Below are 25,964 nucleotides of genomic sequence, written 5' to 3'. Positions count from 1 at the left end.
CTCCCAGGTCCTTTCTGTGTGGAGTTTGCATGTTCTCCCCGTGTTCGTGTTGGTTTCCTCCCACCACCAAAAGACATGTTAGGGTTAATACTCCTGTCCTGCCCTGACCAAGGCAATGGCAAAAAGAACTGGATCTGGTTCCTAGTTCTAGCAAGGTTCCTAGTAGAGGATGGGTCAAATGCAGAGGATGAATTTCCCCATGGGGAGAAATAAAGGATCACTTAACTTAACTCATCTTAAAATTGGACGGAGCGGCGTGCATGTGGTTGGGGGCATGGCTTCAGGCCCGGTTTGACAGGGGTGCAAAAGCACGCATTGCACCCTTATTTTAATTGTCTGCATGCTCAGTTGAAAAGAGTGGTTAAAAAAAAAAAAAAAAAAGAATTATAATTGTTGTTTTTCTTTGTTCTTTGATGTGAATTTATGGCTTTTTGACTCCTATATGTAACCTTTTAAGGTTGAGATAATTGTATTATCATTATATGGTCCAAATATTTCAGTAAAGCACTTGAAACACTTGAAATATTCTTGCTTGGCTGGTATCATTCTACTTCAAATGATGGTAAAATGCATTATTTTTAGTAAAATAACATGTCAAATTTTTTGGCCGGCCCGTGCATGTGCACCCCTTCCTATCTAGAACGCATCCCTAGTTATCTTGTTCTGGAACCGGCCCTGCGTGGCTTGCATGTGGTCAGGGGCGGGGCATGTGTGAAAATAAATACTTCCTGAAAGGATGCTCATGTTTTCTCTGTCAAAGCTGCCACAAAGGAGAACATGAAGCAGCTTATTTTGTTTCCTACAGTATTAGGAAAGGAGGTAGTGAAGGAAAGGAGGAAGCATTTCCCGCTGTGTCCCATATCCACACATTCCCCCTAGAAACCCGGGGCGTAGCAGTTTAGTTCCACTACATTGTCTCAACCATGTTAAGTGACTTTGAGCACTGACTCCCCTCCTCCTTTGTGTGTGTGTGTGTGTGTGTGTGTGTGTGCGTGCATGTGTGTGTGCGTGCATGCGTGCGTGCGTGCATGCGTGCGTGTGGGTGTGTATGTTTGTGTGTGGGTGTGTATGTGTGTGTGTATGTGTGTGTGTGTGCGTGCGTGCGTGTGTGCGTGCGTGCTTGCATGCGTGCGTGCGTGTGTGTGCGTGCGTGCATGCGTGCGTGTGGGTGTGTGTGTGTGTGTGTGCGTGCGTGCGTGCGTGCGTGTGTGCGTGCGTGCGTGCGTGCGTGCATGCGTGTGTGTGTGTGTGTGGGATTGCTTGGGGATTACTGTGACTCATTGGATTAAGTGGACGCTACACGCTGTAAGAACGTTTGCTCAGTAGCTCTCCTGCTAATGTTGGAGAGTTTTATGGGGGTAATTTTCCCTTCTCTTTAATTTGTTTGTTTGTTTTTGTTTGCATAAAGAAGACAGAAGCAAATAAGTCAAATAATAAACTGAGGGTGAGTAATGAGCACCCTCTGGATACAATGAGCACCCTCTGGATACCTGCCACCTTTCACTGTCCACTGAAGAGGAAATAGGACAGGATGTGTTTTTAACTCAATAGTAGCATTATGGTTATAATACATATATATATTATATAATAGTATCATTATGGTGTTGTTTAGTCTTTCTGACCTGTGTGCTTCTGACACTCATCTCTTGTCGTTTGTCTCATCCAGCAGGAGACCAGTGTCTACGACATAGAAAAAGACATCGTCTCTATTGTAAGTGTGTCAGTGTTTCAGGCCATGCTTGCTACTTCTAGGTAGGGATGCACCATATTTGTTTTTTTTGGACAATATCCAATATGGTGATATTTTCCAACTCTTTTGGCCGATGCCGTTATATGCACACATTTTAGTGTGAACATCAAGTCTCTCCTGTAGTGGAATTAACACATTATTATCCCTACTCTTATCGCGATGGCCCACTAGCAGATGCAGACATATTTTAAATGCAATGCTTTTCTAAATGTATGCCATTTTATTTATTTATGGAACATTTTCTTTCAAAACTGTAATCCTACTTAAACGGCTTGGATGATATCGACCGACATGTTTGTTTCAGGTCGATGCCGATATTTAATTTTAAAGATTTTATCGGCCGATATCACCGTGCATTCCTACTTCTCTAGGCATTTCTTTCTCTGTGCTTTTGTACAACTGTTCATGAATGTGTTTTACCAAGCCTTTACCCTCTACATACAAGTACTATTATTATATAGACTGTTTGATTGGGATGGTATTTTATACTAATTAGTCCTAGTAAACGTGCGTTGTTTTTTCCTCTGGTTTTGTCAAAGATAGGATGTAATATACTCCCTCTCTGTTACATCGTTTTGACAACAATAATCCTGATTCATGTATTAAATGTAGCCTGGAGGTAGGCACATTATTTCATTGCCTCTGGCGTTGCCCAAAAATTAAAGTATTCTGGGAAAAAGTAATCCAAACTATATCAGATATTATCGATGTTGTCCTGCCTGTCTGCCCTCAGGTATTTATCCTTGGACTGCTTCCCCCTGAGTTAGGTGTGTCTGGGGCAAATAAAGAGATAGTAATTTTATGTTCACTTCAGGCTAAACACTGTATTGCAACAACCTGGAAGAGCATTGAGGCACCTACAGTTGAACACTGGTTTAAAAGTCTTTCCAATGTTCTCGCAATGGAAAAACTGACTTATGCCACCAAGGGGAAAATACTAACTTTTTTGAAAATATACGGACAATTTATTAATTTTCTTGAAAATTGCATATCAGGTGACATAATAGCTTCATAAGAATCGCTGTATTTTTATTTTACTTTGGTTGTATTGGTTTTGTTGTTGTGTTTTCTGTTTTTGTTTTGTTTTTTATTTCCCAATGTCTGTGTGTACATGTTGACTATATATATATAAATATACGTATATATATATATATATATATATATATATATATATATATATATATATATATACACATATACAGTATATATATAATGTAATATAGATATATTGCCGTGTGTAATCCTGCTGTGTTTTGCCCTCTAGTGCCGCCAGCTGATGGTCGTGTGCGATGAGATCCTGAACTCCAGCCCTGAAGAGCTTCTTACCCATACTGCTCAGCTGGAGAGTGTGGATCTTGTGCCTGCGTCACCTGCTGATCACCTGGTAATCCAGCCTTCTTGCTCTTCATTGGGACCAGTCATCGCTGGCTGTTTTGCTTTTATTGAGTCCTCTTATTGTCAGAACCATGACATGTCCTGTTGTTATCACACATCAAAGTAGGTGCAATATTCTGTTTAACACATGTACAATCCTAAGCCTTTAATAACTGTACTATACACACGTGCACTATCCACAGTACACACGTGAAGGATTGTAACATGCTATATGGAAATGTCACTACACATAGAAGGCGAGTCAAAATAAAGAATAGTTTAATTTGTTTAGGTTTCAATCTCGCACTTTACGCTCGTCAACCCTCTCCACCAGCCCTCCACCTCCTCCTCTTATCAGCAGTTTACTGATAGCCAACAACACTCGATGTATCTTCTCTTCTCTTGCTCTCTCTGTGCTTCTCACTATTCCATTCCTGCCTTCGGCTGCTCTGGAGGTTCCATTGTCATTTGGTTCCACTCATTTCTTCCATGCAACTCAAGGCTCTCTCTGTGCCGTTCTCGTCCTGCCCATTGAGCTATATTCAATTGATATATGTCGATGGTCCTGCCTCTTCTCCTCTCTCACTGGCCTCGCCTGCTCTCCGCACACAGAGTACAACACACAGAGTACAACAATTACAGCTCTCTCTTCTCCTCCCGTTATTGACCTCCCGTTATGTCGTCTTTACCATCGCGTTTCTCTAAGGAGCAATTTCCTTCAAAACGTTTTCAATTACCTTCCCCCTTTTGTGTGCTCAACCTATCTCTCGGGTGAGATGATAATAGCAGTGTTAAGTTCCTCGTGCACAAAGCATCAGGAGGGCTTTCACTACATTGATTGTCCTTCCTAATCATCTGCAATTAGTGTGCTCTGCACAGCTAGAGGCAGCTAGAGGTCTCCAGCTTCACTTCCTCTCTTCCGCTCTGCTCCTCGGTGCTTCCACGGAGACGTACATTTGTGTTTGTGGATGCATGCATGTTTGTGGCGGGGGGGGGTATGGGTGTGTAGTAGGGGTGTCACCGTGTACACGGATAACCGGATACTAATTCATATCCCTTTAGAAAAATCAATACCGGATTACACGTCTCCCTTTAAATAAGGTTTTGACAATGATTTTACTGTGTTTTGGACTCGCAGTCGCAATCATTCATTTCTCATCAAAAAATGAACTGTTTATGCTGCCTGTAAGCTGCAGATGATAACTTTAACATTACACTAAAGTGTTCACACATGGGAAAAATACGTTTGACCAGTGAAATCCTTTGTTTACAGCTGTCATCATACCTCCATGAGCTTGCGTAGCTTGCTGCTAAAAGGGGGGAACCCCCGGCTCATCAATTTGGTTTCTCAACATCCAATTTTGTATGACAAACACCGCGAGGAGGACTAGCCTACCTCAACAACGAAATTAAGGACAATAATGGCTTCAGATCGCCCTCTAGCAGTTATATAGCGCAAACAACAGTTAAACGCTTACACGCTGGCAGAAGGTCCCAAGTACACGTTTAGAAATGTAACTGTTGACACCCCTAGTGTGTAGGGGCAGTGACTGGTAGCTGTACAATTATCTTTCAGTCATAGTTTTCCCCCCCAATATTTTATTTTTAATATTTTTAGAACAATACATGAACAAACAAACGAACAGGCTCAGACACAGGAAAGGAAAAGAAAGAAAAAGCATATATATATTATCGACATTCAATATTACAACCTGGTGCTACCAGGCGCATAAGGTGCTTATGTGCTTGTAAGAGATGTTGTGCGTGAGGTCCCACGCAAGGGGGTCCATGAGAGACCAGCCGGGCGAGTCACCCGCCGCCCCTAACCTCATCGAGGTAGGCTAGAAACGGATCCCAGATAGTTGATTTGGTTCTGAGGAACCTGAGTGTCTCCATGCAGAGATCATGTCCGTCAACAACAATTGAAAAGAAGGTGAAGAGGGGGACTTCCATTCCTTCAGAATGAGTTTTTTTTTTGCAACAGTGAGAGGACTCCGAGCAGTCGAAGATGGCGAGTTCTGCCTCCGGCTGCAGGGCTGCAGGGTTATCCTTCTGTCATAGTGACTGAGTGCTCAACAAATACCAGCAAAACCCCATTATTCTTTGCTGATTAATTGATTGGAGTGAAACACCGATAACAAAGGTGTGTGTGTGTGTGTGTGTGTGTGTGTGTGTGTGTGTGTGTGTGTGTGTGTGTGTGTGTGTGTGTGTGTGTGTGTGTGTGTGTGTGTGTGTGTGTGTGTGTGTGTGTTTTATAGAACAATATACGAACAAGGCAAACAGGCTCAGACACAGGAAAAGAAAGGGAAAAAAACCATACATACATCATTGACATTCAACAATACAATACAACATGGTGCCGTCAGCCGCATAAGGTGCTTATGTGTTTATAAGAGATATCGTGTACCTGGGATCCCGCCTAAGGGGTCCATGGGATCCATCATCCCCAACCTCAGTCACTTATCATTCTTAACTTCGTCAAAGTAGGTCAAAAACGGGTCCCAGATATTTGAGAACCTTTTAAGCGCCTTGGTTCTCAGGGACCTGAGTCTCTCCATCTGTAGAACAGAGATCATGTCCATCAGCCACACCCGAAAAGAAGGCAAAGAGGAGGACTTTCATTCCTTCAGAATAAGTATTTTGGCGACATTTGTCCCCAGTGTCAGAGATTGTTGCACAACCATAGGGAAGTCTAGAGAGGACTCAGAGCAGCCGAAGATGGCGAGTTCTGCCTCTGGCTGTAGGGTTATTTTGTAAGCCTTGGAACAAGGTGTGTTTTCTAAAAGGATGAGAGTCAAAGTAAGAGAAGTATGTCAGTTTAGATTAGACTAGATTAGACAGAAAGAGTCAGCGTTATTCATGTACACTAATAGCCTGGGTGAACCCAGCCTTCAACGTGATGTCACAGACTATTATGTCTGTAGCATAGTAGATAGATTCCGTGTAAATTAATTACTGTTTGGCTAGTCTATCTTGCAGACTGATATAACAATAGATTCAGTGTAAATTAATTACTGTTTGGCTAGTCTATGTTGCAGACTGATATAACAATAGATCTAGTCTATGTTGCAGACTGATATAACAATAGATCTAGTCTATGTTGCAGACTGATATAACAATATATTCAGTGTAAATTAATTACTGTTTGGCTAGTCTATGTTACAGACTGATATAACAATAGATTCAGTGTAAATTAATTACTGTTTGGCTAGTCTATGTTGCAGACTGATATAACAATATATTCAGTGTAAATTAATTACTGTTTGGCTAGTCTATGTTGCAGACTGATATAACAATAGATTCTGTGTAAATTAATTACTGTTTGGCTAGTCTATGTTGCAGGCACGATTGGCTGTGTCTGTGCTGCGGGTGGGAAGCCGGATTAAGGGTATGTGTCCTGGTCGCTGCACGCGTGCCTCCACTGGTCGGTCGGGGTACCTGTTCGGGGCGGAAGGGAACTGGTGGGAATAGCGTGATCCTCCCACGTGCTACGTCCTGCCGGTGAAGCTCCCCGCTGTCAGGTTAAAAGAAGCGGCTGGCATGGTGCTAGTCTGGGCCCCCCCCCAGATCGGCAGAGGGTGGAGCAGTGACCGGGGCAGCAGGGGGAAATTGGCCAAGTAAAAATGGGGGGAAAATCAGATAAAATAATCATAATTCTTTTTTAGATTGCGGTGCAGAAACACCAGAGCAATGAGCACTTATCAATAAAGATGGCAGCAAAATCCCAATCCCAATATTGGTTTATTGACTGCAACACATTGCTCAACTGTCTCTCTGTATAGCTGTGTGGTCATGCGGTAGCATGTGTAACATTCTGTAACGTGATATTTTGAGTTCCAATCGAATTTAGTGGCTACAGCTATTAAGATGTCATGATGAACATGCTCATGTAGGGTTGCACCCTACGCAAATATAACCAAGAAATACTTATCAGCAGATCTGTTGATAACTTATTATGTATACAGGTGGCTGGCAATTGGCTAATAGTAAGATGGGGGGAATGGCTTCTTAGCCTCTGTCTGCTCTTTTTAATATAGACATTGGAGTCATGTACCTGTGTAAATCAATCAGCTTTCTGGTGTCATCTATTGATTTGGTGTGACACCATTCACACCGTGACTTCAAATAACAGTCAGGGCAGGCTGATAGGTCATTAAAGGCTGAACCATCAATACATCTGGAGACAGAAATCAATATCTCCTTAGAATCCAATAATGATTGAGAATCCAGAGGAAAGCAGCATTACTGTGTCCATTAGGATGGCTCATTTATGATGTGACAAAGTGCCTCACATGGCCTTCTCTGCTCACTCTATTCTGCTCTTTAAAAAATCTATTTGATCTCTCTCTTTGGCTCTTTATTTTATTTATTTTACCAGCACTTACATACTTGTTAGACTATAAAACATGACTATTACAAGGACTTTTCCACTAGGGGTGGGCGATATGGCCCTAAAATAATATCACGATATTCAGGATATTTCTGCGATAATATTTTTGACGATATGACAAAATGCTGAAAAATATTTTATTATGGATTTCAAGAACATACAATTGCAACAAAATAAGTTATAGTTTTATATGTCAGCACTTAAAAAGTTTGCCTTCAAATATTTACATAAGCCTTCAAATATTCCATGGTGCGGTGTACATTCTCTTTTGTAAGCAAACCACTTCCACACTACTGAAGCCACTCCCCTTTTTGGAATGACCTCCTCCCCCTTTCAGCCATGTTTGTTGTTGCTGTGCGTACGTCATATGGTCACGCAGCGTAACGGTGTGATGTCATTACATCAACAACTCAGCATATTGCCATTATCACAATATCACATTATGAATTTTTGACGATGATAGCGAAATGTAAGATATGGCACACCCCTATTTTGAACTTGTTGGTTTTGATTGTTTTTGGTTTATATGCATAGGCATTGAAGCTTATTCCACTGTTGCAATGATTGTAAGTCACTCTTGATGAAAGCATCAGCTTCAGAGTTCAATTTTGAATCCATAAACACAATAGACAAACTGCATAACTATTACATCATCCAGTATTCACCCGTCTCCGGTTTCAAAGTTGACATCTCTCTCTCTCCCTCTCTCTGTCTGTCTGTCTGTCTCTCACTGTCTCATCCCCCCTCCCCCCCCCCCCTCTCTCTCTCTCTCTCTCTCAGGGTATTGAGATAACGTCAACAGGTTCCAGTAACCATTTTGTGACCGGAACCGCTGCTGAGGTCAGACTCTCTCTCTCTCTCTCTCTCTCTCTCTCTCTCTCTCTCTCTCTCTCCTTCATTCACTCTTGACCCTGCCCGTGAGTCTGACAGGGTTAATCACCACAGTGCTGACGTGTCGGTGCTCTCAGAAGAGCGAGCAGCAGTCCAAAAGGTTAAGCTGAGTCTCTCTCCATGAGCTGCTGAAAGAGCTTTGTTAAGCTGAGTCTCTCTCCATGAGCTGCTGCTTACACTGAGACTAATCTAATGTCTTACAAGCTTTCATTCTTAACTGCTTCTCTTGGCTCGGTTCTCGGGCTTGAGGTCAACTGCTGACATTAGTCTGTCTAAAATAGGGAAGGAACTGAATCTCTAGTGGGGGAGGTCAATTATAGTGCAAACATGAGTAAAGGCATTTTTCACATGGCTCCAAAGCCCAAACATTTTCTGCTAAACCAAGAAGGTTTTCTGGCTCTTTTTCAAACTAGTGGACCCATGTGAGTTGAACGCCTCCTGGGAGTTAGACCCGCTCATGGTCTGGAACACAGTGGTCTCCTCCACAGCCTCCGACACGCACTCAAATTCATATTCTTCTTATTCTGTGGTGTTTTATGGCAGTTGGCATCCTTTATGTTGCATTACTGCCTCCTTCTGGATTTATCCATCCACTGTTTCCCTACAACACATTGATCTCGAAAGCCTCCGGGACATACTCAAATTAATCATAAATCACTTCTTCGGTGGTGTTTTATGGCAGTTGGCATCCTTTAGGTTGCATCACTGCCTCCTTCTGGATTTATCCATCCTCAAATTGATGTGTCACCAGTGATGTCACTTGAACACTCAATGATGATGTCATCAGTGAGTGATGTCATCACTGATGATGTCACCAGATTATGTCATCATTGCTCGAGTGACCACAGTTGTGATCACCGTCCTCACTGTTATCACTGTGATCACAACACTGTCCTCACTGTGATCACAACACCGTCCTCACTGTTATCACTGTGATCACAACACTGTCCTCACTGTGATCACAACACCGTCCTCACTGTTATCACTGTGATCACAACACTGTCCTCACTGTTATCACAACACTGTCCTCACTGTTATCACTGTGATCACAACACTGTCCTCACTGTTATCACTGTGATCACAACACTGTCCTCACTGTTATCACTGTGATCACAACACTGTCCTCACTGTTATCACAACACTGTCCTCACTGTTATCACTGTGATCACAACACTGTCCTCACTGTTATCACTGTGATCACAACACTGTCCTCACTGTTATCACTGTGATCACAACACTGTCCTCACTGTTATCACTGTGATCACAACACTGTCCTCACTGTTATCACTGTGATCACAACACCGTCCTCACTGTTATCACTGTGATCACAACACTGTCCTCACTGTTATCACTGTGATCACAACACTGTCCTCACTGTTATCACAACACTGTCCTCACTGTTATCACTGTGATCACAACACTGTCCTCACTGTTATCACTGTGATCACAACACTGTCCTCACTGTTATCACTGTGATCACAACACCGTCCTCACTGTTATCACTGTGATCACAACACCGTCCTCACTGTTATCACTGTGATCACAACACTGTCCTCACTGTTATCACTGTTATCACTGTGATCACAACACTGTCCTCACTGTTATCACTGTGATCACAACACTGTCCTCACTGTGATCACAACACTGTCCTCACTGTTATCACTGTGATCACAACACTGTCCTCACTGTTATCACTGTGCAGCACAACACCGTCCTCACTGTTATCACTGTGATCACAACACCGTCCTCACTGTTATCACTGTGCAGCACAGTTGAACTTTGAAATATAGATTTAGCTTCATTTAATATGGAACCACGGGATGAAATATCATATCGATATGAAACAGGCAGAAATCCCCTTGGAAATGCACTTGTGATGTATTACTTTGAGCTGATGGCTTTGATCACTGAATTGAACCCTTGTGCTGTAAACACTTGGATAAATAGATAGATAGATAGATAGATAGATAGATAGATAGATAGATAGATAGATAGATAGATAGATAGATAGATAGATAGATACTGTAGATAGATTGATAGATACTGTAGATAGATAGATACTGTAGATAGATAGATAGATACTCTAGATAGATAGATAGATAGATACTGTAGATAGATAGATACAGTAGATAGATATATAGATAGATACTGTAGATAGATAGATACAGTAGATAGATACAGTATATAGATAGATAGATAGATAGATAGATAGATAGATAGATAGATAGATAGATAGATAGATAGATAGATAGATAGATAGATAGATAGATAGATAAAACTCTCGTAACGGACAAGCCCGTCTTTTATTGTCACACGAACACCACAATACATACATGCGGCCACAGCACACTCATGCTGACGGTGGCCGGTGAAAAGTGTCCTCTGCATTTAACCCATCCAGGCATGTCCTTTCCTCCGAGGGGCAGGCCAGGAGCAGTGGTCACTTTCTCGTACAGCGCCCGGGGACCAACTTCGGATGTTGTCGTCACTGGTCGGATGACGATGACGATCTGATCTTCTGCATGTTTTTAGTGGGGGGGTTATATACGCAGGAACCCCCTGGGGGGTACGGGGAGAACATGCAAACTCCACACAGAGAGAAAGGCCCTTACGACGAGATAACCCACCTGGGCAGTGGGCACTGAAGATATGGGGGGGAACACAACCACAGCGCTCACAGTGTCCCAGGCGAGAATCGAACTCAGGACCTTCTGTGAGGCGACAGCGCTACCGACTGTGCCACCGTACCCCTAGATAGATATATAGATAGATACTGTAGATAGATAGATATATAGATAGATAGATAGATAGATAGATAGATAGATAGATAGATAGATAGATAGATAGATAGATAGATAGATATAGATAGATTCTGTAGATAGATAGATAGATAGATAGATAGATAGATAGATAGATAGATAGATAGATAGATAGATAGATAGATAGATAGATAGATACTGTAGGTAGATAGATAGATAGATAGATAGATAGATAGATAGATAGATAGATAGATAGATAGATAGATAGATAGATAGATAGATAGATAGATAGATAGATAGATACTGTAGTCACATGTGTCAAACTCAAGGCCCGGGGGCCAGATCCGGCCCGGCACCTCATTTTATGAATAATAGTTGTAGGCTACTAGCTGTCTGTTTGCCATTGTTTTCCCTATAATTCTGCTTTCAGAGCTAGTTATTAAAGCCCCAATCAGTAAGTTTTCCAACTGCGCCCTCTGCGTGCATTAGTATCGATAACGATATCGCCGTTCAAAGTCAACAAAACACAGCGCCAGAAAGCTCTATGTACATGTTGTGACATCGGGTACTCACCACGTGATGAAATAATAATCCATAGTTCCGTGAAACATCATTTTCGTAGCAAATCCGAATCGAGTTACTTCCTTGCTTTCCAGCAGACAGCGCTTACGCTGTACAGCGCATGCGCACATCCTTTTCTTTTTTTCTATTTTATTGACACGGGACGCTGACAGATAACTGCTTAGTCCCAGTGCTGGCCAATGGAGGGTGGTGTGGGATAAATAAAGCCGGGAGTCTCCCTATTCCAAGTCAATCGACCATGTCCTGTGACTAAAAAGCTGTTATATTACAATAAAAAATGTCAAAAATCTTACTGATTGGGGCTTTAAGTATTCATGTATTACTAAAAAACAATAATAAACGAATCAGAGACAATTATGAAATATTATAACACCTAGGCTAGATATATTTATATCGTGTTACATTTACAACCGGCCCTTTGAGGGCAACCATATTGCTGATGTGGCCCGGGGTGAAATTGAGTTTGACACCCCTGATAGATAGATAGATAGATAGATAGATAGATAGATAGATAGATAGATAGATAGATAGATAGATAGATAGATAGATAGATAGATAGATAGATAGATAGATGGATAGATAGATAGATAGATAGATAGATAGATAGATAGATAGATAGATACTGTAGATATATAGATAGATAGATAGATAGATAGATAGATAGATAGATAGATAGATAGATACTGTAGATAGATAGATAGATGGATACATTTTATTTCTGTGTCGTGCAAATCATTCAAGTTCAACAATACAAACAAATTAACATGCAAGTTTCAAAAAGTTCATCCATACATGTACAACATGTACAAAACAAGACAGTCATATATTCAGATAAACAACTTCTCAGTTTCCAAGCTCTGCCAGTAAAACTGGCCAGACTGAATACTTCCTCTCTGAATAGCCATTCCCACTTAACATCATCTCCTGACCAGAATCATTTCTGGTCTTATTTTGCATTAACTGAAATAAAGGCAGTCTTGGTTCCTCGTATAGCGTACAATGAAACAAACAAAATGAAATTCATCTTCCACAACACCTAATTCACATACAGTACAAAATCTCTCCTCCTCAGCAATGAACCTGCCCACCTCAATAGCCAAAGGGAGGGTACCCGTTCTCAACCGGGCACATAGAGATCTTCTGGATCTATCCAGGGGTAAAGTAACATAAGGTTCTAGAGTACCGGTAAACATATTTTTAAATGTTCTGAGTTTTGGTTTGAGCCAGATGTTATTAGCCCATTTTTCTTTATAGTCAAGAAATAACCTATGTTTAATATAGTGAACACTACAACGTAAACTGTTTCTGAACATATGCTGTATTTTCTTGTTCACAATGAGCAAAGTTTTAGTACATTATGTTCTTAATGTAGTAAATATGATGAATACCCATTATAATTTGGACTACACAATACACAAAACATACACCTTTATTAGCAATTACACCACTTTTTATTAGGAATATTGAAATGTAAGTACAGATTCAGGCCCTGTTTACGAGTCAGCTCCCTATTAAAAGTTGATAAATCAATTTAGGGAAAATGAATGCCCTTAGAAAGTATTAAAAAGATATTACATTTTGTAGCTTTTGTGCTGATTGTGTTAAATGAGGTCTCATATCGATCGCAGACCCGTGAATTTAATCGATATCGTATCGTGGCAGACTTTGTGATATCAGCAAATATCGTATCGTTGTCCAAAGAATCTATACAATATCGTATCATGATGAAACTTGTGATTTACACTCTTATCGCTGATGTGACTTGAGTGGCGTTGAGGTCTTAAAAGATATTGAAAAGCTCTTTAAAGGGCCTTAAAAGGTATTGAATTTAATTCCTGCATATATCCTGCTACAGCCATATCTACATATACCCTGCTACATATACCCTGCTACAGCCATATCTACATATACCCTGCTAGTACATATACCCTGCTAGTACATATACCCTGCTACAGCCATATCTACATATACCCTGCTACATATACCCTGCTACAGCCATATCTACATATACCCTGCTACAGCCATATCTACATATACCCTGCTACATATACCCTGCTACAGCCATATCTACATATACCCTGCTACAGCCATATCTACATATACCCTGCTACATATACCCTGCTACATATACCCTGGCTGCTACATATACCCTGCTACAGCCATATCTACATATACCCTGCTACAGCCATACTGTATCTACATACTGTATACCCTGCTACAGCCATACTGTATCTACATATACCCTGCTACATATACCCTGCTACAGCCATATCTACATATACCCTGCTACAGCCATACTGTATCTACATATACCCTGCTACATATACCCTGCTACAGCCATATCTGTTCATCAAATAATATTGGTGCAGGCGCACTTTAATATTGCTAATACCATACTGAATTTGAAGTATTACTGGGGAATAGTTATTTAAAATAATAGAAAGAGTAATGACTGTTATTTAACAGCTTAATAGAGAGCCGCAGGAACGAGTCCGGAAATCATCGATGCTAACAGTCCTGGTTCTTCACTGTTTTCGCCTATGGGAGTTTTGAATGGGTTTTTGGCGCGATGCTTCTAATAATCTCTCTGGGCAACGCTGGCTTAATCAAACGCGAACCAGTGTTTAGTAATATCATCTTCACACACGAGGACCACTTTTATGAGTTTTGAAGTTTTTACGTGCCGTTAAAAGGGCGGCTAGCTAGCAAACGGCTAAATGAGACTACACTTTTGAGTCGATGGGGATATATACATCAATAACGTCACCACTTCAAAGGACGAACATGGAAATTCTCTTTCCCTCACCTGGTTCAGCCCGTTCAGCCCGGCGTAATCAGTGCACATCAACAACAGTCCAGGTTGAGTGCTGACGTGACGTGGAAGCCTATGCGACAGTGTGTAGTTCTGGATTAGCTTAGCTTGAGCTTTTTACTTCTAGGGCTCGCATTTACGCTACAAAACTCATGAAAGTGGTCCTCATGTGTGAAGATTATCCGACTGAACTCTGGTTCGCGTTTGATTAATCTTGCGTTGCCCAGAGACCGTATTTGAAGCATCGCGGCAAAAACCCATTCAAAAATCCCATAGACAGAAACAGTGAAGAACCAGGAAGTCCGGGACTTTCGCGTTCTGACTACAAAAATACGTCATCCCTGCAGCTCTCTATCTACTAATAAGAATAAGAAGTGTCCGTGTGTATCAGTGATGTCATCCTTCCTGGCTGAGCAGAACCAAAGTGCAGAACCAAAGTGCTGTACTGTAATGTTATGGATCCAGCAAGTTTCTTCAAGTACTTCTTTGAATATTTTGTTTGGTATGTCCATGCTTCTTATTTGTTCTCTAACTCGTAGTGACTGGTGAGGTTAGGCTGCCTGCTGCTGCATGTCTATGGGGGAATGAAAACACTGCGGACCAGAACACAGGACCGGGACATCCTGCCTGTAGTAATGCGTACCAGGCTCTTCTCCTCGGGAAGAGCCTGGTGACGCGAGGTTAGGTGGGTCCTTATATTACTATAACAATGAGAAGTGTCTGTGTGTGAGTTATATTACTATAACAATGAGAAGTGTCTGTGTGTGAGCAGAATTTTGTTCGGCCACAGCTATGCCATTATACGCGCGATCGGGCTGACACTTGTGTAAAGAACACCCCTGCGGGTCACCTGACGGAGCCGGATTTTTTTATTAGGTAATTGCCCTCATTATCTAATGATGTGATGTCACTCGAGCAATGATGTCATCAGTGATGATAATAATAATGATAATAATAATACAACAGTCAATTTATATAGCGCTTTTCTAAATACTCAAAGTCGCTTTACACACAATAAAATCATTTAATAATCATTTAATAGATACTATGGGCTCTATCTTCCCCCTGGCCTTAGGCGCTAAACTGGCGTTAAAACGCAAAAAAAAACACACTTTGCGCCTGCCTACCCGTGACTCGGGAAGATAGCATCATGTTTTTAGGCCCCGAAATGCGCTTTGCGCTGAAGAGGCGTGGCGCAGTGCCAGAATAGGCCAGAATGGGCGTTTCGGCCTTAAATACCAGCCTAAAGCTATCTTCCCAACTGCCGTTAATTTTGCGGTTAGCGCTTTTCAAAACCAGGCCTTATTCAGTTCGCCGGCCCGGGGATGCACCCACGGCGTTATTCAATCACTCTTTCTGCCGCTATCTCACTCTCTCTCCCCCCTCTCTCTCCCTCTCTCTCGCATGTCAATTTCTTCCCTTATAGCGCACTGCAAGCATCAGATCTGAAATGTAGGCTACACCACAGAATGCCACAACCATTAAAAAAAAGTTGTTATACCGTAGTTTTTTTTTTTTTTGTAAATAAAGTTTTTATTTATTTACACACATCGGCCTAGTTTCTACGCCGAGCACCTGGCGCAGTGGGCGTGGACCAGCGCACTTGATATCTTGGTCTTGGCGCTACACGCCGCCTAAAGCATTACAACCACGCCTTTTAAGCGTAAAATTATGCACCGTCATGCTCATTGGATAAGTGCAATAAACGAATCGCACGCTTGCCTTTTAAGCTCCAATTCCAGTGGTCCAGCAAAACCAGACAAAAGCCAAGCGCTCTGCCCCCCCCCCTCCCTTCATCCAGTCTGTCTGTCTGCATATATAGGCTATTATTCCATATTATTATGCTTCTCAAACCAATCTAACTGCAGTTTAAATACTGAAAGCATGTAAATATGCTACACTATAGCAAGATCAAAGTGAAAAGAATGTTCTAAAGGCATCAGCTAGAAAAATATAGCCTATCCCTATATGATGAGATTAATTTTATATTGGTGAAAGTTTGTCCAGAAAGATATCGTTTTCTCTCCCCTGCTGCAGGTAGAATGATGCACATAAATATACCCTACATTATGTAAAGTCATTTCATAAATGTGTTTTTATTGTAAAACTAAATGTGAAGTAGGGCCTAGTTATTGGAGCGGACATCACAGTATAGCACATGACAGTAGAAGCGCGTTCCGCAGTGCGTTCCGCTGTCACTTATCTAAATCACGTTAAATCCACAAGAGATATATAGGCCCAGGAGGACATATATGTTTCACATAGGGTGGTGTATTCATTTCGATGTTTCATTTGGTCCAATATTGAAATGTGTACAATTGCAGGTTGTGTTACCATTACACATTAATTTAGATCCACCTTTTATATCTATTTCGCCTCATTTGGTTGCTATTTAGTAGCGAAATGGAGAAGCACAATGCATGCTGGGACATGCCAGGCAACTTACAACTTATTTTTCCTATATGGGAAGTGTGTTGTGCCTGTCTAAGCGAGGGAGTCAGAGAGAGAGAGAGAAGGGTGACAGAGAAGAGGCAGAAGAGCACTGGCGCACTGAATAGGCCTGGTTTCAGAGAGAGACAGAGAAGGGTGACAGGGGAGAGGCAGAAGAGCGCTCCTTGCAACTGGCGCACTGAATAGGCCTGGTTTTCAAAAGCGCAAAGCGCTAAATTTACGCCAGGTGGGAAGATATCATTACGCCGAGATTTAAAGGCACTATGTGTGATTTTTTTGTCCACTAGATGTCGCCATTTCAAACCATAACAAAACTTGTTTACCCAAACAATCTCGATCCCACCCACCAGCGCAGAGCACTTCCTGGTTCCCCCGCCTCCCTCCCTCCCAAACAACGGAGATATAAACAACTATTTTGTGCATAGCCTACCTACTGCAGACGTAAGTACATAAAACAAGCACGAATGCATCTCGGCTATGTATTTGGCTTGAGTAATGACAAATTTCACATGATAGTCATAAACCTTTAGGATATTGACAATAGTCCGCTTGGTAAGACTTATTTGTATAATCTGCTAACCGATCAAAATCCATGTAACGGTTACATGGATTTTGAAAAGGTTACATTGTAACCTAACCTTTTGCATAGCCTGCCCTATTGCTAAGTACGGTTAGGCAAAACGTTGTCTAAAACCAGGTTGACATAGCTAAATTATGATGATTTCAATTCAATGTTGGGGACATCGCTAGCTAACCACAGCTGTCTGTCAACAGTGAGTAGCTTAGCCTGTGTTTTTGTTCGTCTGCTAATACCAAGACATGGCCAAAATGTATTCATAGTGCAACGCTAGTATTTTCTCATTGTTAGAGTTGTTCAAACTAATTTCAAACGCTTGAATCACTGCTGTTTTTTATAGGCAGGCAAACCAAGCTGTATGCCTGAAGCCCAGGCTAGCACCAGTGGGACAAAGAGGAGGCAGGGTCGCAGAGAGGAAGGTCGGCTGTAGGACGATAGCAGATCTTGTCGACATCCTGAAGAACCGCATAGCTGATGGAACTGGTCACGTCATTCTGGTGTAGCCCATATTTTAGTTTTGCAAATAAAGTATTTTTTCTGATAAACGAAGTTGTGAAATCAATGTACTGAGAAACATCACATACACTGTCTATTATATAAAGTAGGCTATATATACACAGAAACACAAATACTGGTAGGCTACTGTAGCTACACACACTCAGCTTTAGGGAAATCTAATGTTACAATGGAGAATAGTGGCCAAGAGACATGGATGAAGTCATATCAACTTTATTGGTGTACAGAAGATTGCAGACAGCAAACATCTAAACATCAAAGATGATAGAACATGTATTATACAGGTTTGCTATAAAAGCACAATTTCTCCATCTCAAATATCATAATGGTGGGTCCACTTGTTTTCTATCTTGTCATCTTCTGGATGACTGGCACCTTGAAAATCAGACAAATGGAAACGTGTTTAGTATTAATTTGAATCATCTATTTTGTAGCTGGTAGATATCAAGGCAGGGTTCCTCCACATTGTCATGAATTAGATACTTTTACCAAACCTTGATTTGTTTGGATGGTGTTACAGCTATTTTCTAATGTAACGTTGCTTAGACAGAATAGAAAAACAAACTGCTAACATTAGCGAAGCTAGCTTTTCTCCATGGCCTTTCTAAGTGTTTACACATTACTATATCGTTCTGCGTCATAGTGACAGCAACTGGACGTAATTATAACCGAAAATGCATGCGAAATTTGTAATGGGAAGTAACGTTATGTCAGGCATGTCAACAGAATGTCTGTGTATAAGTTATACACGAACGACAAGCTAATCAAATCCAGCAGCAGGCTACACTAGCAGTGTAAAGTCATTTGAATAGCCGTGAAAAGCAACAGTTAGCCAAGTGATTACAACATTCCCAGAACAAATTCACAATATCGATAACAACTTGTACATTTCGCTATCATGCGTAACGTTACTGAAATGGGACATGCAAACGCTATAACCATTGACCTATATATAACGTTACTTACCGTGTGTGTACAGGAGAACACGCCAGCTCCGAGTCACTTTGCAGGCCAGATATAGCTGCTCGTAGGGCTCTCCATCTAGTGAAAGCCAGACCGGCAAGGTTGACTCTGGTCTGAGATATTTCTTTTCGGCGGCGATTTGGCTAAAGCATGAAACCGCAGACATACGCTGGATCAGGGAATGGAATGTCAGGAATGCCCGCATAAGGGATCCGCCATCTTTGTCTACAAAATTCTGTTTTGGGCTGTGGGCTGGGAGGGGCTCACTAGGTCGGCCTCTCGGGGGAGGTGTTTCTATGTAAACAGGTTCGGGATGTAGCTCTACTCTCCAAGAGGGCCATCACAACACAGGGAGGGGGCGTGGCTTAGTTGTAAACACAGAAATGAACCACTGTAAGTCATCATCATATACAAGTTAATGGTTTGGTGATATTTAATAGTGCAGAATCTTACACATAGTGCCTTTAAGGCCGACACGCCCATTCTGGCCCATTCTGGCCCATTCTGGGACTGCGCCACGCCCATTCGGCCTAAAGCGCATTTGGCAGCGTAAAGCCATATTGATATCTTCCCGAGGCAGGCGCAAGGCACGTTTTTTTGCGTTTAAGGCCCGTTTTAGCGCCGAAGGCCTGTGGGAGAATAGGGCCCATAGACAGTATAAACATAAACAAACATTTTTACTTTCACTTATACATTTCCAGGCCTGTAATAAATGAACATACTTGGTTCCGTGATATATTCACAACAAAAAATAAATAAAATAATTAAAGCAATATAATATAATATAGCCACATCACAGTGTCCCAGCCGTGCTATGAGCAAAGAAACGGTCAGATGCAATTTTGAAATCATCATTTCTATCATTGACTCTTGCCAACATGTGTTCATATGATTATGGTTATATTCTAACATGAATTCTACCCACTTTTTATGCCTCCGCCGGCGATAGCCAGGCCGGAGGCATTATGGATCCGGGTTGTCCGTCCGTACGTACGGCTGTCCGTACGTCCGTACGAGGTTCGTTAACGCGATATCTGAGGAACGCCTGGACAGCATTTCATCAAATTTGCCTCAAACATCGACTTAGACTCAAGGATGATCTGATTAGATTTTGGTGGTCAAAGGTCAAAGGTCGAGGTCACTGTGACCTCTCCAACGCCATTTTCAAGCTTGTTAACGCGATATCTCAGGAATGCCTTGACGGAATTTAATCAAACTTGTCTTAAACATCGACTTGGACTCAAGGATGAACTGATTAGATTTTGGTGGTCAAAGGTCAAAGGTCAAGGTCACTGTGACCTCTCAAACGCCATTTTCAAGCTTGTTAACGCGATATCTCAGGACTGCCTTGACGAAATTTAATCAAACTTGTCTCAAACATCGACTTGGACTCAAGGATTAACTGATTAGATTTTGGTGGTCAAAGGTCAAAGGTCAAGGTCACTGTGACCTCTCAAACGCCATTTTCCAGCTTGTTAACGTGATATCTCATGAATACCTTGACGGAATTTCATCAAATTTGCCTCAAACATCTACTTAGACTCAAGGATGAACTGATTACATTTTGGTGGTCAAAAGTCAAAGGTCAAGGTCACTGTGACCTCTCAAACGCCATTTTCAAGCTTGTTAACGTGATATCTCAGGAATGCCTTGACGGAATTTAATCAAACTTGTCTCAAACATCGACTTGGACTCAAGGATGAACTGATTACATTTTGGTGGTCAAAGGTCAAAGGTCAAGGTGAGCTCTCGAACGCCATTTTCAAGCTTGTTAACGCGATATCTCAGGAATGCCTTGACGGAATTTAATCAAACTTGTCTCAAACATCGACTTGGACTCAAGGATGAACTGATTACATTTTGGTGGTCAAAGTTCAAGCTCACTGTGACCTCTCACACACCCAATTTCCAAGCTCTGTAACGCAACATCACAGGAGCGCCTTGACGGAATCTCTTCCAATTTGCCTCAAATGGCGATTTGGACTCCAGAATGAACTAATGCGGAGGCATAAGTCCGCGTTGCGGTCGTTCTAGTTTAAATCTGGAGAGGATGTACTTTTCCATAATCTGGCAGCCGTGACCACGCCTACATTTATCACTGCAAAGTCATACTTCGATATATTTGGCACTTCTGTTTGGTCTTATACCGTAGTTTTTAGTTTTGAGTCATTCAGAGGCTGTTGCATCATCCTACCTCATCTGCCGTGCAGAGGGGGAGAAGAAAAAGGAAGCGAGAGAAAATGATGTAATGATTCTGTCCAAACTTTCACCAATCTAATCTCATCATGACATCCAGGGATAGGCTATATTTTTCTAGCCGATGCGTTTAGTTAACATTGTTCTCACTTTGATCTTGCTATAGTGTAGCATATTTACATGCTTGCTGTATTTAAACTGCCGTGAGATTTGTTTGAGGAGCATTATGGAGACCGACGGGGATGAAAGAGGGAGGGGGGGAGCTCAGAGCGCTTTGGTCGGGCTTTTCTGACCGGACTGGATCGCTCCGTGGAATCGGAGCTTGAATGGGAAGAATGTGATTTGTTTACTGCACATCACCAATGGCCACAGTTGTGAATAATTCGACACTTAAAAGGCGTGGTTAAATGGTTAGCGCCGGCTTTAGCACCGAGGGGAAATTAGGGAATGCGTCTGACCACGCCCACTAATAGCGCTGCGCCCGGCCTTAACGGGATAGTTCGGTTTGTTTGAAGTGGGTCAGCTAGTTCGATACACTAACTTAATTAGGTACAGTGCTGGGCGCATTCAGATTCAGATTCAGATTCATTTATTTAAAGAATGGGACTTTACACATTAATGAACAGTACAGCCGTACAGTAAATATGCCAGGTTGTAGCCCAAGGGCTAGTTTCCACCTGTAGTCCCATGGCAGGTTGATGTAATCATGAAAGCGAAAGAAAAATTAATAATACAACAAAGATTAAAAGTACAGAAAGTTAGTAAAACCAAAAATGATTAAAACACACAATTAAGAGTACCAAAAAAAATTAATAGTATAAAAGGTTAGTGAAACCTAAAATAAATAAAATAAATAAAACACACAGAGCATGCTGCAAAACATGGCAAATGATCTGTTAAGTATGTTAATTGTGATCACATTGTTGGTTTGATCTGAGCCATATTTTCAACTGGCCTTTGAAGGTGGCGAGACTCGGGCATTCTCTAATCGAGGGAGGTAGATTATTCCAGAGAGTGCTTCCCATGAAGGATAGGGTCTTCTGACTAAAGGAAGTTTTTCTAAAGGGGACCTCACAGACCTTGTTCGTAATGGCCCGGGTGACATGGGTCGAGTTGGCGGTCGTACGATATTTGATAAAGTCAGCAAGAGGAGGCGGCGCCAGTCCATGTAGAACTTTGTATATTAGACAGGCAGAGGTGAAATTTCTAAAGTTCTCAAAACTTAGCATGCCATATTTACGTATGACATGGCAGTGGTGATGAGAAAAGGGTTTTTTATCTAGTATTTTCAGGGCTTTTTTATAAAGTAGTTCGGCTGGTTTGAGGATGGTTACTCCTGTCAGCGACCAGCTAGTTATACAATAATTCAGATGCGAAAGGATCATTGAGTGTAAAAATAAAAACGCAGCGTCTGTGGACAGACAGCTCCTTATTTGTCTGAAATTATACAGGTGGAATTTAATTTTTTTGGAGATCATTTTAATGTGATTGCTGAACGTTAAATTGGAGTCCAGCATCACGCCTAAGTATTTAAACTCGTTAACTACTGATAATTCCTCAAACCCCAGGAAAACATTGGAGCGCGAAGGTGCAATGTTTTTTTTAGAAAAGAACATACAAACAGTTTTTTTTGCATTCAGCACGAGACAAGATTTAGTTAGCCATGCCTGAATATGAGAGAGAGCTGAAGATAGGACACGTGCCGCCTCCACTGGGTTTTTAGCCCTTGTGAAAATAACTGTGTCGTCAGCATAAAGCTGGACATCTACATTAAAACAGTAATCTGGAAGATCATTAATGTACAGGGAAAAGAAAATTGGGCCCAAAATTGACCCTTGGGGGACCCCTACTGGACAGCTCAGGTAAGGGGAGCTGACACCGCCAACCACAGTGCACTGCTCCCGGTGAGACAAATATGATTCGACCCATTTAATGGCCTCAGCAGAAAAATTGAAGCTGGACAATTTAGAGAGGAGCACACTGTGGTTGACGGTGTCGAATGCCCTCTTAAGATCGAGGAACACAGCTCCCACACAACCATCCCTGTCCAAGGAGCCTTTTATTTTCTCCAAGAGCAGGACCAAAGCAGAGTCAGTTGAGTGGTGTGGACGAAAACCAAACTGCATGGGGTGCAAGGGGGTCTGGCTCGTCTCAAGAAATTCTATAAGTTGTTTAGCGACCCATTTTTCAATGATTTTAGAGATTATCGGTAAAATACTGATGGGTCTGAAGTTGTTCATGTCAGATTTATCACCAGCTTTGTAGATTGGGGTAACTGAGGCCAGTTTCCATGCCTTTGGGACGGTTGAGTACTTAATGGATAAATTAACTAGATGCATAATAGGTGGCGCTAATGTCTCTTTATTTAATTTCAAGAAGCTGGTGTTAAGACCATAAACATCTTTAGCCTTAGAGCTGTTCAAAGCACTAATTATATCAATGACCTCAGGTACAGAAATTTCCTGGATGGTAAAAATTGGTACTCCATTGACTGTAGGGTTATTCACCATATTTACAGAGCATGTGGATACGCCAAACTGTTTCGAGATGTCATCAATAGATTTTATGAAGAAGGTGTTGAGTTTTTCAGCCAAGGTGACAGGGTTGCTCACCAGCCGGTTGTCGACATTTAATTCCATAGCTTTAGTGTCCTGTTTCATTTGTTTACCTGTCAGTTTGCTAATATTTTGCCAGATCTTTTTGCTGTTCCCCCTTGCACTTTCCATAACAGTAACAAAAAAGTTGGCTTTAGCCTTCCTTAATTCAGCAATCACCTTATTTCTAGCTGAAACAAACAATTGTCGGTCAGTGCCTAGCCCAGTTGTAATTGACTTTTTAAGCAGTAGGTCTCTGACTTTCATCAGTTTCAAACACGACGAGTTGAGCCAGGGGAGGGAGGTTGAGTTCCTCCTCCTATGGCTCCCTCGTCTGGAGAAACCGAGGATTACATCCTTCAACCTAGAATGAAACATAACGCTGCTGATGTCTGCATCATCACACGTGGTGAGATTATCCCACTCAATATCTTTTAGAGCTCTTGCCAGATTTTGTTCTTCGTTTTTAGGGACAATCAAAGTGTTTGTACGGTTATCAGAAGTACTAGAAGTACTAGAGAATGGGTTTTGGAAGCAAGATTTATTAAGTTTTCTGGAGAAGAAAATCGCATTATGGTCCGAGATTCCTGTTAACAGGTTGTGTATTTTAGTAACATTTCTAGGTTTGTTCGAGAAAATTAAGTCAATTTTTGATTGAGATCGATGAGTAATTCTAGTCGGTTGGTCAATTAACTGAGTAAAATTAAAATAATCCATAATTGATTTCAGGCTTTTTCTATCTTTTTTCGCGTCCCAATTTATATTCCAATCTCCAATCAAAATAATTTCTTTTTTGTGGTCACATGATTTAAGGAGCGTCTTGAGATGATCATAAAAATCAATTTTAGCCGAAGGCATTGTGCATTGTAGAGGCCAGGTGACTTGTTGTCTCTAAAGTAAGTCAGTGTTTTATCTCTCTTCTAAGCCTTCCTGTTTTGTAAACCGCGGCTCTGTGCTCTGTGCTGGCTTTTAGCGGAGGAATACGGTAGTTGTACGGTTGGGAGAAAAAGCAGTGCCGAATGAAACTGCTGTTTTGCGGAAAAGTAAAGCGCCGAAAATTGTCAAAATAGAGCGTGCATGTACACGGATATCGATTTGTTTAGGTGGGCGTTGTTTTAGCTGGCTAAATTACGTTTTAGTTGTTGACCCCCGTACTTACAGAGAAAAGGCTGGTTTGGCTGCTGCGCTGAGTGCGCGGTCTCGTTCCACAATGCGCCCAGCCTACAGAACACTGTACCTAATTAAGTTAGCGTATCGAACTAGCTGATAGGACCCCACTTCAAACAAACCAAACTATCCCTTTAAATGCTAATTTAAGGCCAGGGGGGAGATAGAGCCCTATATTAATAGATGTAATAGATAGATTTAATAATAGATTTAATTAATAGATTTAATAGATATATGTCATCAGTGGTGTCATGCTTCCTGGCTGAGCAGACTGGGTGGGCCTAACTCCCGGGGGGGGCTAAGTTTGGATTGTTACACTACAAATCAAGGAGATTGTGTCCCTGCTGAATAATGTGATGGTCATAATGCACTTTTGGAACTGCAAAATATCACAATGCACAAGGACAGTTCCAATCCAGCAAAGAAAATTAATGAATTCAAGTATCAGTGCATTTATTACATTCAAAGTGAAAGTTAATTGATAATGTTTAATTTAGTTTGCATTAATTTGGTTGTTATTATTCCACAATACTGTGTGCAGAAAATCTTCTGTGGGAAAATGAAAGCTGCCTGTGGATGCAGCACAGATGAGTGTTTACCAGTGGGAGTCAGGGGGAGGAGTGATTACCAGTGGGAGTCAGGGGGAGGAGTCAGGGGGAGAGCTTGTAAAATGAGTTTTAGAGTAGCTCTCCTGTGGGACAGAGAGATGGAGATGTTCCATGATGTCAGCGGCTGCGTACACTGACTCCTCTGCTACTGCAGTTACATCAGTTATGGCTGCGTAATGAGAGATAAGGAAAGAGGGAGGAACAGAGAGAGAGAGAGGAGCAGGGAGACAGCAGAAGAGAGAGAGAGAGAGAGAGAGAGGAGCAGGGAGACAGCAGAAGAGAGAGAGATAGAGAGAGGAGCAGGGAGTAGGGCTGCACGATATTGGAAAAAACT

The 25,964-nt window shown here is 41.7% G+C and overlaps 1 protein-coding gene across 2 annotated transcripts in view; it reads left to right on the top strand.

Moving 5' to 3' along the window:
• Positions 1-25,964, top strand: part of cnksr1 (connector enhancer of kinase suppressor of Ras 1) — a 106,027-nt gene that overhangs the window by 31,706 nt on the left and 48,357 nt on the right. For both annotated transcript variants that reach the window (XM_083633553.1, XM_083633552.1), the window contains exons 5-7: positions 1,667-1,711; positions 3,015-3,134; positions 8,295-8,354. In XM_083633553.1, the coding sequence (XP_083489679.1) occupies positions 1,667-1,711; positions 3,015-3,134; positions 8,295-8,354 (225 nt within the window). The remainder of the gene's footprint in view (positions 1-1,666; positions 1,712-3,014; positions 3,135-8,294; positions 8,355-25,964) is intronic.

This window comes from Poromitra crassiceps, assembly GCF_964638095.1.
Source record: "Poromitra crassiceps genome assembly, chromosome: 3".
NCBI classification, from domain to species: domain Eukaryota; kingdom Metazoa; phylum Chordata; class Actinopteri; order Beryciformes; family Melamphaidae; genus Poromitra; species Poromitra crassiceps.
This window is presented reverse-complemented; position numbering and strand designations above follow the sequence as displayed.